The sequence below is a fragment of the Empidonax traillii genome, unplaced genomic scaffold (genome assembly GCF_003031625.1).
Source record: "Empidonax traillii isolate 1590-97213 ecotype Southwest subspecies unplaced genomic scaffold, ASM303162v1 scaffold268:size1028579, whole genome shotgun sequence".
Classification (NCBI taxonomy): domain Eukaryota; kingdom Metazoa; phylum Chordata; class Aves; order Passeriformes; family Tyrannidae; genus Empidonax; species Empidonax traillii.
The window spans coordinates 500,910-513,422 of NW_020955461.1; the positions used below are offsets into that span (position 1 = coordinate 500,910).

A 12,513-nucleotide genomic window follows, 5' to 3' on the forward strand; every position below is an offset into this window, starting at 1 on the left:
TGACCAGGAATCAAACCCGGGCCTCGGTAGTGACAGTGCCGTGTCCTTAACCACTAGACTAAGTGGACCTTAAACAGTAAGAGAATCCTGGAAGTAAGTGTTCTTAGCAGGTGAGTGTCATGGTTTTGCCAAACCCCCACCCCCAAGGGATGGAAATAGTTTTTCCAGGTAGATTTCCGGAGCAAAGCCAATCAAAAGTTCTAGTAACGCCTCTGCCAATTACATATTTAAGAAAAGGGAAGAGAAGGTTGTTGTGCAGATGAAATTAAGAGCCATGTAGAAGAGGTGGCAGGCCCCAAGTGGGCCAGGGCCCCCTCCTCCTTCGGCCCTGGGCCAGGGGCAGGTGTGGCACTGAAGCCCTGCTTCTCTCCTGTAAGAGTAGAGAAAGAAACCTCTAAAGAAAGACTGCCTGGATGAGAAATGCTGCAGAAGAAATTGCGGCAGAGAGATAATGGACCTCCAAGGTCAAAGGTGGCAACTGGAGAGAAAAAACCATGAAGGGTGTGTGGGGGGGAACTCCTCTCTCCCCCTCTTTCTCCCTTCAGCAAGGAAAAGACTGAAAACTAATATCCCTGACACCTGTGGAAGACTATTGGAGAGCAGAAACGACCCTCTGCAGCTCATGAAGGAGCCCACGCTGAAAGCAGAGTGCATGAAGAAGATGTGACTCCATGGGAAGGCCTAGGATAAAACAGTCCTGCTGAAGACCTGTGGCCCATGGAGAGAGACCTACGCTGGAGCAAGTCAGCCCGGGTAGGCTTGGGATCTCGGTGAGGGATCCGTGCTGATGCAGCTGAATTTGTGACCCTGAGGGACAGCAGAGAATGGAAGAACTGTTGCCCAACGGATGGACCCCTGTCGGAGAGGTCTATCAAGGACTGTTCTCCCATGGGAAGGAACCCCACAGAAAACAGGGGTGGACTCAAAAGCCATTATCCCTTGTAACCTGTGGTGAAGATCCATGGTAGGCAAGTGTCCCCTTGCAGTCCATGAAGACCCTACAGGGCCTGGGTAACCCCCCAGGCTCCAGTCTTAGCCCAGGAGGGGGTAGGCCCAGCCCTGAGGTCAACATAGAAGAGAGACAGAAAGAGAAACAGTTCCAGCTGCGACAAATTGGAGTTGTTGTCCTAGAGATAACAGAAGAAGAACTTTTGAGTTCTTCACGAGCTGCAAAATTATTTAAAAAACCTGTAGCTCCAGAAAAGGAGCAAAGAGACTGCTTCTCCTCCTGAACTGATACGAAGGGGGGAGGGGTACTTCTGTAACTACATAGCACTTTTACCTAATTAGAATTGTTGTAAATATAATTCTTTAGTTTTTATCTTGCTAGTAATAAATCTTATTATTCTCCCCAATCAGCTCTCTTTTATCTGCATAAACCTTCTCTCAACTTATAGCAATTGTGTAGGGAGTGAGAGAAAATTGTCCCAGAGCAAACCCATGACAGTGAGCATACAGGAGCTCCTCTCTGTACGGAGAGAAAAATGAATGGTAGTTTTGGGAACACCTACTTTCCTTGGTGTTCCTGTTCAGCAACAGGCCCCGTGCCCATTTCTAAGAGGATTTCTTTATCTCCATTTTGTATTTCCACACTAACGTGACACTGCTAGGTAACACTGAATCATGAGGAGCTGGCAGACATGGGTAAGCATCAGCTTAGGGAAGCATGTGCTGCTCGCACCATTTCTCATCTTGTAGGGAAAGGGCGGATAAGAGTACCCTGCACAGCGGAGCCATGCTGCCAACAAGAATGTGCTATCCTGTAAAAGTGATTTTTTGAAGTGCCATCTTTAGTGGAAACGCATCTCATTCTCTCAAAGAAGAGTCTTCCTGCTATGCTTACCTGACACACAAAGTCGGTGACTATTCTGTGAAAGCGGGAGTTCTTGAATCCAAATCCTTTCTCTCCAGTGCACAGGGCTCTGAAGTTTTCAGCAGTTCTTGGGACAATATTTGAAAACAGCTCCATGGTTATGTGTCCTAAAGGTTCACCATCAGCAGAAACTTCAAAATACACAACAGGGTTGGTGTCCTTTGACAGTCCTGCTGCCAGAGATAAGTGCCCCTTCTGTAGTTCTGACAAGCTTAGCTGGCACTCTTCAAACCTCCTCTTGAAAGAATTAGCCATTTCTTGGCTTTTAAATCGGACTGCAAGTTGCTCAACTTTTACCTCACCATCTGAAAATAAATCCAGAAAGAGGGTTTCTTTAGTTTCATCTTGTAATAATCTCCAGGAAAAAACAAAGCCACAGAAACTACAGACCACCTAGGAAAAAAACAAAAACCACCTGAAAAACTCACCAGCATAATCTGTGGCTGTCCAAATTAAAGCATTGTTTGATGTATCAGAGGGCACTAAGTTCATTTCTTTGGTGATGACGTGGTTTGCACAGACTTTAAGTACTTGGTCTCTTCTCATTAGGACTCTATAGTATTTCTTCTGCGTATGGAAGAGGATCTTGATCTCTCCAACACCACGCTCCTTCCACTGAGTAGCATCCCTGTCCCATCTGTAGAGTTTTGCCCTCTCTTTGAAGAGAATCTCTTCGTCTTCTTCTCCAGATTTTACCTCCACCTAGAAAACCAACACAGTAGAATGAGCACCTGTGATTTTCTAGACAAATATTAGTTATTACACACAGTTATGATGATTCTGACATATTACAGTGGAAAATTATTCCATTTGTTCCCATCTCCAACACAACACTCATCACACTAAAGTGAGTGTGATATTTAGCCTTTTCAGAATTTAAGAGCCCAACAAATTCCACTGTTTGAGATTAATTACAGCTCTGCAATACTCCTTCACCATGCTGCATATGGTTTTGTCAAGTTTCCCAGGAAAGTTTCAGGTTTTCTGAGTGATGTGCATACTGAGAAGGGAAGACATGGTACTATTACAATTGCAGGAGTTCTTTTGAACATTGTTAAAGAACTTGATATTTGTAATTGAACAGAATAAACACCAAGTCCAACAAACAGGCCTGACAAAAAATGTTACAGAAGTCATAACACAGATGAGCAAAGGCACACCAAATTATAAAGAAGGTCGTTGAAAGCATGTTACAAAATAAATCAGATTAACTGTTCAAATTAAAGGATGCTGCATGCTGTTTATTTACGCTCCATTTGCCTTGCTTAATAATTTTACTAATCTATAGTTGAATTATATCATTTATAGATATGCCAGACAGTATGACTAGCATCAAAAGAGTCAGAAATGCTTATTAGGCACACTGTGGCTAAACAACAAATAAAGACATAACTGTGTGAAGCATCACTCCATAAGTTGTAAGTCTACCTTCAAAGTTGAAGGTTCTCCTACTTCTTGAAAAACAATCTATTTTCCAAGTTACAAAGTTAGTTCCCTTAGCTGTTGGGTGAACTTAATTGTGTATCTTTTTGCTTAGGGATCCTTAGAAACATCTTGTCTAGCTTAGAGTAAAAATTGTAAGTTGTTAAGGCTTTCACAGAACTGAATCTACAAGCCTCGATACAAAGCCACAGCTGAATTGTATTGGCACCAGCATTTATCCAGTTCCCCTTCCCGTTCTTCAGCTGTGCTATATACAATATTTTAGTTTTTATACGTTATGTGTACAGATTTGCTTCCTGATCGGCACTCAGTCAAGGTATAGAGAAATCAATGTTTAAGATTTTAGCTGAGGCACAAGGCCCTTCCCCCATGCTACGAGGTACTAGGATTTAAAACAGCAGGTGTTTCTACATAGCCAGTTTAAGACATGCAGAACAAGGTCCACGCAACACAGGAAGCAAAGTTAGTTAAGCAAAACATCTTTTAAAAACTTGTTGTGTTAGTAGACATGCTTATTTAATGTTGTTTTATATTCCAGAAGTCATCTTACCTCTGGTAAAGAGACAATTGGCTCAAAGTGGATATCATCACTGTGTACCACCTCATCATCACTACCACCTTCATCTTCCTCTGCTTTAGGGGCTGTGTCTCCAAACACAGCTGCTCCTGTATTTGCCCATTTGAAGTTTTTATCTACAATTAAGAGAGTTACATTTTAAACTTTATGTCATTTTTCCCTTCCTGACAAAAAACTTGCAAAAAAATTGTTGTTTCTATGGATCAGCAGAAATACGGTACATAAAAGTTTTATTGTATGAAGCAGAAGTCCAGCTGAGATCTGCCTCAGAGATTAGTCCAACTCACCTTTGGAGCCAAAAGCGAAATCTCCTGAGCTTTTGGAAGCCAGATCTGCAAATGACAGGCCTGCAGTATTGCCGAAACCAAATGAGACGACTCTGTTTTCTATGAAATAAGAGGGCAAAGTCAAAAGTTCTTCTCTACTTTCTTAAAGAAAATACATTTATGTAGTCACATAAGAATATACTGGATAAGTGTATACAGTATTTTTATCATCCAATAAATTTAAGTTTATGTGAAGTATGTCATAATGACAGTTTATTATAGCTTAAAATAAGGGCACAATACAGAGTTTCAGCATTCTACTTCTGTGCAGTTCCACAGAGCTGTAATAAGTATTCATGTGGTATTTAATACTGAACTAATAAAAGTACATCTCATAAATTACACAGCAGACACTAGCACTGTTCTGCAGTAGTGAATTTGAACACAGGAAAAATTTGATAAAATTATTTTAATCCCCAGACACATTTTTACTAGATTGGTACTTATGCTTCTCATTCATCATTGGCACGACTTCTTCTCAAGACAGCAACTAGATAAACTGATCTACAAAAAATCATACTACAAAAAAGCCCCAGAACATACCTCTAACCTTACCTTGTGTTGACTCTGAACAGTCTGAATCACTCTTTTTAGTTGACAAGTCTACAGGTGTGTCATCAGCTCGGGATGAAGTCTGCGATACTTGCACTTTTTCTGTGGTAAAATCTGGTTCTTCACTGCTGGTAGATGACTGGACAAATACTGTCACCTCATCAATTGATGGAGTAGGTGTTTCTTCCTTACTGGTACAGACTAAGTCACTTGAGCTTGCAACCTCATTCCCCTGCAATTAATAAAAAAAGTAACATAATAGGCAAGTAAGCTAGAAGAGCCTAGGGCACAAACCATCTCTCCAGGAGGCTAAGCACAGATACTTGAGAAAATAAAAAAACACCAAGAAAAGTTGTTGCAAGCTTTCTGAAGCTTTTCATTACACTTAATATACAAGGAGGTTAACGTGAAAAGAGACTGAGGTATCTGGGAAGTAGTAAACTTTAAAAAGAATATTGTGACTTCATGAAATAAATTAGTTCTTATGTATACAGTAGGAGTAATATTACTAGCCAAAGCAGTTTATGAGAACACTTGAATATTCCATCCCTTTCGAAAGAATTTAGGATCTAAGCTTCCTGTTTCAGTGTTGGCATCAGGCATAGCCACAGAAGACTCAAATAGTTTTTCCCCACTAGATATTTTAAGTTCTCACAAGGGGAAAACTGTAATGTCTCATGCATATATGAAGTAAATGTACAAGTTTAATAACAAGAAATTTAGTGAAGATTTAGTTCTTACTTTCATTTCTTGAATTTTAGCTTCTGACTTTAAGTCTTCTGGACTGTTATGTTCTGTATCACTGCTGATACCACAGACAGATGTAGAAGGAACCTGCTGAGCTTCTGCTTCAGCTTTCTCCTCGGGAGTTGGATTCTCTTCGCAAGTAGCAGCACATTTTCTTTCACTGCTGAATTCGCTTTTTCCTGCAATGCCTACTCCAAAGAGTAAAAATTAGTGGAAAATATTTCCATATTTAGCTGCTATTTATTTTAATTTCTGGCACCCATACTGTAAATTAATCTCATGATAGCCAGGGCAACTTGAAGACAGACCTCGAGAGTTTTTCAAACAGCTTTACTGTTTCAATAGTGGAAGTGAAGACTAACTTAACTTGGGGTGACTAGCATTGGAAACATAAGTAGTTCTCTACTGCTACCAGGGAATTTCCATGCAATGATGAAGAGTTCAATCTTGCAGCTGGCATGAATAAGTTTCCTTCAGCATTTCCTCATATTTCAGATGGTTCAATATATACACCCTTGTAGCACATATCCTCAAAGCAATTCCCAAACTTCACTTCTAGAAGTATCTGCTCAGATTTTCAGTTATGCAACACTGAATGAAGTCTGAGGCACAGCCGAAGCTGACATAAATATAAGCAAGTCTTCTACACCTGTATTTTTAGTATAAAGTCTATTTTTTTTTTTTTGCAATATTAACTCATAAGCTTAAATTGACTATCTGCAGAAGCAGCAAATATTCAAAGATGTAGAGAACTTTTGTCTTAAACAGAACCATGCCAAACTGAATTTTTCATATTCAAAAGAACCTCAAGGTAAGAAAAACTTGTTCTTGTTTAGAGATCACCTGAAATAAACATTTCTCATTCAGGTACCACTTTACTGCTAACAGTTTCACATACTGAGCTTAAAAGCTGTACTTTGATATGCAGTTTTTCTACTCACAGCATCACCACTTCTAAAAACTATCTCGGGAAACACAAAATTAATCTCTGCCCATGTGTCCTTCAGATTCAGTTTATATTTCAGTACCTAAAGCACAATACTTAAAATTTCTCAAGACATACCTTTTACAGGACCTTGCTGTTTCTTTTTCTCTTCTGAATCACTGGGATACAGCCTTCCGTTAAGTTTCTTAACAGCTGTTTCATAGTCTTCATCTTAAACACAGGAAACAAGCATTAAGTTCTCAGGTACCCTCTAGGTCAGAGAAGTCTGCTAAGCCCTTTCAACTCACAAGCCTAGCAAGTATGCATAATTTTTGTTTATGTTTTAGGAGTTCCACAAAACAACAGGTAAGCTTTCACTTCTAGTCTTGCATGCATGTGCTTGAGTGTGCTGTAACACTTTTTCTCAGCCTAGAATGTTACAGATACATAGCACAGGTTTTGTTTTCAGAAAACACATTTCTTACTGAGTGATTTTATTAAGAGTACCACTGCACAGATTTGGGAAAGAAGATGGAAGATCTTTTACATAAAAACTTGCAGTCTCAGATTTTTGTGAAAGCAGGCTTGTCTTCTCCAATTTTCTGTTGAATACAGTGTTTCAGAACTTCCATTTAACATATTTGTTGCTGAATAAATCAAGAGTAATTTAGTTGCATTCGATAAGATTTGACATAAAAGAAGTTCAGTTTTAGTATTTGGAATTTGCTTTAGAAGAAAAGCCAGTAGTCTAGCATTTAGGGAACCTGAGCTTGTTCGTTTTTAATAAAGACTCAAAATACTTACAGTAGTAAGTCTCAAATATCTGATTATTCAGTCTTACCTAACCAACTGCTTTGTTGACACTCATCAACACCCATAATACACCAAGACAAATTCTCTTCAGTCACTCCTGGGCCTCCATTGTAGTATTCTGTCTTGAAGACTTGAATGTACATCTTTGGCCATAACAATGTTGACAGGACTGATTCCCATCGGTCCAACCAAAAGTATTTGAGTGTCTAATGGTTCCAACAGCATTCGCTAAGTATCCCAAGTTGGAAGGGACACATAAGGATCACCACCGGCAGCTCTGCTCCTTCCAGGACTGCCTAAAACCTAGCCATATGACTAAGCACACTGTGCACATGCTGCTCAAACTATGACAGGCTTGGTGCTGTAACTGTCCTAGGGAGTCTGTTCCAGTGCCAGACTACCCTCCCCTGACAGATTTATTCCATTTCCTCATGTCTTATCACTGGTCACCAGACAGAGATCAGCACTTCCTCCTCTACTGCTGTCCCTGAGGAAGTTGTGGATTGTGATGAGGTAACCCCTCAAGCCTTGTCTTCCCCAAGTTGAACAAACCAAGTGACCTCAGCCGCTTTTCCTGAGTCTGGGTGAAAGGCCTTTCACCATTTTGGTCACCCCTCCAACAGTTTGATGTCCTTCTTACACCGAGGTACGCGAAACTGCACGCAAAGCTAGAGGTTGGGCTGCACCAGTGCAGTGTATTAAACACTTTCCTCACAAAAAGGTAATACCAAAGTAAACTTAGGCACTCCTTACCGTCATCCTCGTCACTCACATATCCAGGCTTATTCTTGTAACAGAAGAATGTTGAAGGGAGTTTGAGAAAGTCAGCAAGAGCTCTCTGTTCAGGGGTAGGTGTTAACTCGTAAACTATTATAACCTCATCAGATGAAAGATCATCTTCTGACACTGTTGTCTTCTCAGCTTTTACAGAAATTGAACAAACGATTAAAATGGAATAATTTCAAAGAGAGAAATAACATTAACCCCCCCATTATTACTGAACTGAATTAATTCAAAGTGCCTACATATTTTCTGTCGATCCACAGGAAACAAAATTGAAGTTCCAGGATGCTAGAACAGAATATCCTCTTAAAACTCAAGAAAGCTTAATATGCATGCCCAACTACATCTTGGTCTATTGCCTTGGGAATTCAAGTACTGGAACAGAAACAATTCTGCATCTTTATATTGTTACAGGGATTATTTAATGAAGTTCTCATGTCAAATAAAATATGGCAATGGAGAAGAGGGACAGAGGTGTTATATAGAGGTAAACATGTACATTTCAGACCTGAGAAAAGAAAATGTGAAGTTGTGTACATGTCCTATTGCATTGCTTAAAAGTGCTTTAAGTTCTAGAAGATAAACAACAACTGAATAGAGCTTATTTCAGGTTACCTATGGGAAATCTATGCTTTTTATTAGCTAATCTTAATTTGCCATTCAGCTGTTGCTGAAGCTTTTATTGTTACAAAAGTAATTTTTAGTTTCACCTTGCTGAACAACAGAAAATATTGCTTTCAGCCTATTTAGCTAGCTTTTCTAGCAAGGACGAATATCACTATCAATTTTATTATATAACTTTTTACCCTCTCTCCCTCTACAATAAAGTGGCCATCCCTCTGGTACTGAGAACAGTGTGTGATCAAAAGTTAAAGCTGAAAGTATAGCCTAGAGCAAACTGCAGATAAACACGGCTTTAAGGAGAAGCAGACAGCTTTGGAAACAAGTATTTGAGTTTATTGTGAGAGAATGGAAGCAAAGAGGGAGGATATACCAATTTAAACATTATCTATGGTTTGGTTGAGCTTCCGTTTGTTTAGGTTTTAGTGTTGTTTTGGGATGGCAAGTTTGGGAATAAAGGTGTGAAAAACAAAAGTTGTTTATAAGAATTACTCCATAAGCACATCAGTAGCCACACATCAGCTGTTTCCAAGAACAATCTGATTGCTTTAGCACCTCAGCCTATTTGTTCATGTTATCCAGATTTGAGTTAAACCAGTCAGCAGAATAAAAAAGGGTGGTCTTAAAAGCTCACTGTGCTTTTTACTAAAAAAAATATTTGTTAAGTCTGTGGCACAGTGTAGTCAGTGCAAAATCAAATCTTAAGCTAGAAATCAGTTCCTGAAAAACACTGATTTTCCTGAGCATACAATTTAACAATCATCATTGCAGGAGGAGACAAGGACAGAAGAGATGCGTAATGTTTACAGACATGTCCCTTAATCCTCTGGTGCAACTGACACACTAAAAAAAGTCTGCCTTTTAAAAGCAGTTGTCTCAGTAATATTGCCAGTAGATAAGAACAATATAAAGAATAGTAAAGAAAAAGCAAAATCCCAAGTACTGATTCAAATTTATGTCTTTTTTTGAAGTATTCCCTCCTCCCCGAGTCTTTGCCCCAACTAACTCTCCCTTTGATTACAAATTAATCATTTCAGGCATTTAAATACACCAGGACATACAGTCTTGTAAAGTAATCCTTTTTACTCAGGGTTTTTTTTTGTTTGTTTGTTTGTTTTTGTGGGTTTTGGTGGTGTGGGTTTTTTTTTGGGTTCTTTTTGTTTGGGTTTTTTTTTTTTTAGATCTATAGGATCTGAGCCTGTAGAAAGCAGATATATGATAAAACTCTTGAACAGCAAATTTTTATGTTCATATCACAACAGCAGGCTATAGATATTTTCAGACATTTTCTCAGAATGTTATACAAAAACTTCACCCTATCTGATTTAAGAATCAGAAGTACATCTAGTACCATGTTATAAAGATATGCAAGTATCCTGCATATTATGTGTTTTATTCTCTCACATTAGTTAAGCAAGTGTCAACTTCAGAGGTTTAAGTGTGGAACATTTAGTCCTACAGCAAAAAACCAGTTTTCCTTAGGATTAGAGAACTGTCAAAAATTTAGATTTGACAACAAAAAACTTCTTCCAACTCAGTCAGGTAGACAGTAAAAGTGTGTGTTTCCTTTAATTTGAGCAGTAGAAAGCTAGCTAGAAGACCCTAGCAACAGATGATTCTGTTCCAGTGTTTTACCACCCTCATTGCTCATCCCATTTGACAAACAGCATTCTCAGAGTTATCATGCAGTCTCTTTCAGTAGCCTTTGTGCAAATAGCTGAATAAGAAATACATTAAAAAGTCACTTCAGATTAATTATTAAGTAAAACTTCTTCATGAAACTGATCTAGGAAACACTGACTCTAGTGCTCCAAACATCCACTCAAAGTGACAAAAGAGTTCAACAAAGATTACTGCTGCAAACAGCTTAAATACATCTTCACAGGCAGCCATGAAAACAAAGAGCCATGCATACATACAACATATTCTGAAAAGACTGCTGGTTTTAGGATAATAGAACTTTCTACTTTGAGGGAAAAAAAAAAAATCACACAAAACATCATTAGTATATGAAAGAAACAAAATTAAGGGCAATATCATGCACAAAAATTTTCAACTGTGTATTGTATTTTTGCTTTCATTTTAACTGACATTAAGACCAGGAAGGTCTAAATATCTCTAGCTAGTCACAATAGTGGTATGTTTTTTCATGCATTTATCAGTGAATATCTTCTAGATATAAGGAAAAAAGCACCATAGCTTAAACCCTAATGCATGTAGCAGGTACAGTAACATGCAACTAACATGACTCAAACTTGTAAAGTACTGTTGTGGCTTGACCCCAGCTGGCAACTAAGCACCACACCTCCCACCGTGGTAGAACGGGGAGGAGAATCAAAAGTAGAACTTGTAGGTTAAGAACACTAATATTTGAAATAGAAGTAAAATATAATAACAGTAAAGAATAATAATAAAAGAAAAATTAGAACCCAAGGAAAAACAAGTGATGCACAATACCTCTGCTCACCACCCGCTGACTCATGCCAGAGCCCATCCCTGCACCTCGATACCGCAAGTAACTCCCTGGTTTATATACTGGGCATGGTGTTCTGTGGTGTGGAATATCCCTTTGGGCAGTTTGAGTCACCTGTGTCAGCAGTGCTCCCTCCCAGCTTTTTTTGTGCACCTCCTCACTAGCACAGCATGACACAGAAGAGATCCTTGACTTCGGGTAAGCACTCCATAGCAGCAGCCAAAGCAGTGTTATCAGCATTACTCTCATACTGAATCCAAAACACAGCACTGTACCAGCCCCTGAGAAGAAATTACCTCTATCCTAGCTGAAATCAGGACAAGCACTTATAAAAAGCTTATGATCTGACCTGAGAAAAACATACATACGTTTGCATGAAGGTGCAGAATGACTAAGAGTAAGTTTGAGTGTTGCTCTAGCACAGCTCAGAAGCCTCTTCCCAATAGACTTGCACCATGAGAAAGCCTCATGCTGTATTTGTATTGAGTAGGCTTGAAAACCTAATTTAGGAAGGACTGCTCAAAATCCTTTACTGTTCAGTCAGAGCTCAAAACAAAGTAACCAAGAACTTATATTGAAGACAATTATCAACTGTAAATATCACTGAATATATAATAATAACCTAATTATCAAAGGAATACAAGTAATGAACAGCCTGAAGCACCAGAGAGACACACTTTTTTTGTTTCTTTAAACACATTCCCCCTTACCATAAAACCCCTCAGTATAAAGCCAAGATCAATTTGAGGTAAGAAAGAATAGTTCTTGCATGTATGCATTGGCATTGAATGCTTAATCACTTGACATTATGGACATCAAATGATGAAAAGAGAATTGAGTTGTTAATAAACGATGCACAGACAGCACAGGGACACCTAAGAACATAGAACAGGTGATTTTTCAGATAGCGCATATAGAACAGAAGTTCAGTGTTTAAATAAGAACAGCTTCTCCAAAAATACGACTTTGGGAAAATGGTGTTTGGAATGACATTTTGAAACTTTTAAACAATGCAAGACACTAGCATTAGCAGACTGTCTTATGCAGACTAAAAATTTGACATTTAAAATTAAAATACCTTCGAACTGCATAAACTGAGTATGCTTACAGCAAGCATACTTGCAAGAAGCACCATTAGCAACATCTTACAGTGACTTATCATCAAACTATAAGCTGTTATGGTTTTGTTTACAACTCCTGAATGTAAACAAATCAGTTACTCAGCAAGAGTTTTCTAACCATTTAATAAACACATAAGCAGTAGCTAAGGAGTTAGCTTCCTCATTTCTGCACACTCCTTTAAAACACTTAACACTGTTCACGTTAACTGCAGCAGTTAACACTGATAATCAGGAAACTGAACTGAACATTTCCATAGAG

The 12,513-nt window shown here is 38.8% G+C and overlaps 1 protein-coding gene across 7 annotated transcripts in view; it reads right to left on the reverse strand.

Annotated features, from left to right (window-relative positions):
* Nucleotides 1–12,513, reverse strand: part of LOC114060285 (E3 SUMO-protein ligase RanBP2-like) — a 34,481-nt gene that overhangs the window by 1,724 nt on the left and 20,244 nt on the right. For 3 of the 7 annotated variants that reach the window (XM_027889665.1, XM_027889662.1, XM_027889668.1), the window contains 8 exons: nt 8,010–8,177; nt 6,582–6,674; nt 5,513–5,709; nt 4,763–5,003; nt 4,181–4,279; nt 3,867–4,009; nt 2,302–2,575; nt 1,844–2,178 (listed from right to left, as the gene is read on the reverse strand). In XM_027889665.1, coding sequence (XP_027745466.1) covers nt 1,844–2,178; nt 2,302–2,575; nt 3,867–4,009; nt 4,181–4,279; nt 4,763–5,003; nt 5,513–5,709; nt 6,582–6,674; nt 8,010–8,177 — 1,550 coding nt within the window. Of the gene's footprint in view, nt 1–1,843; nt 2,179–2,301; nt 2,576–3,866; nt 4,010–4,180; nt 4,280–4,762; nt 5,004–5,512; nt 5,710–6,581; nt 6,675–8,009; nt 8,178–11,535; nt 12,134–12,513 lie in introns of those variants that run through there. The other 4 variants (XM_027889664.1, XM_027889666.1, XM_027889663.1 and 1 more) reach the window with 3 other exon arrangements.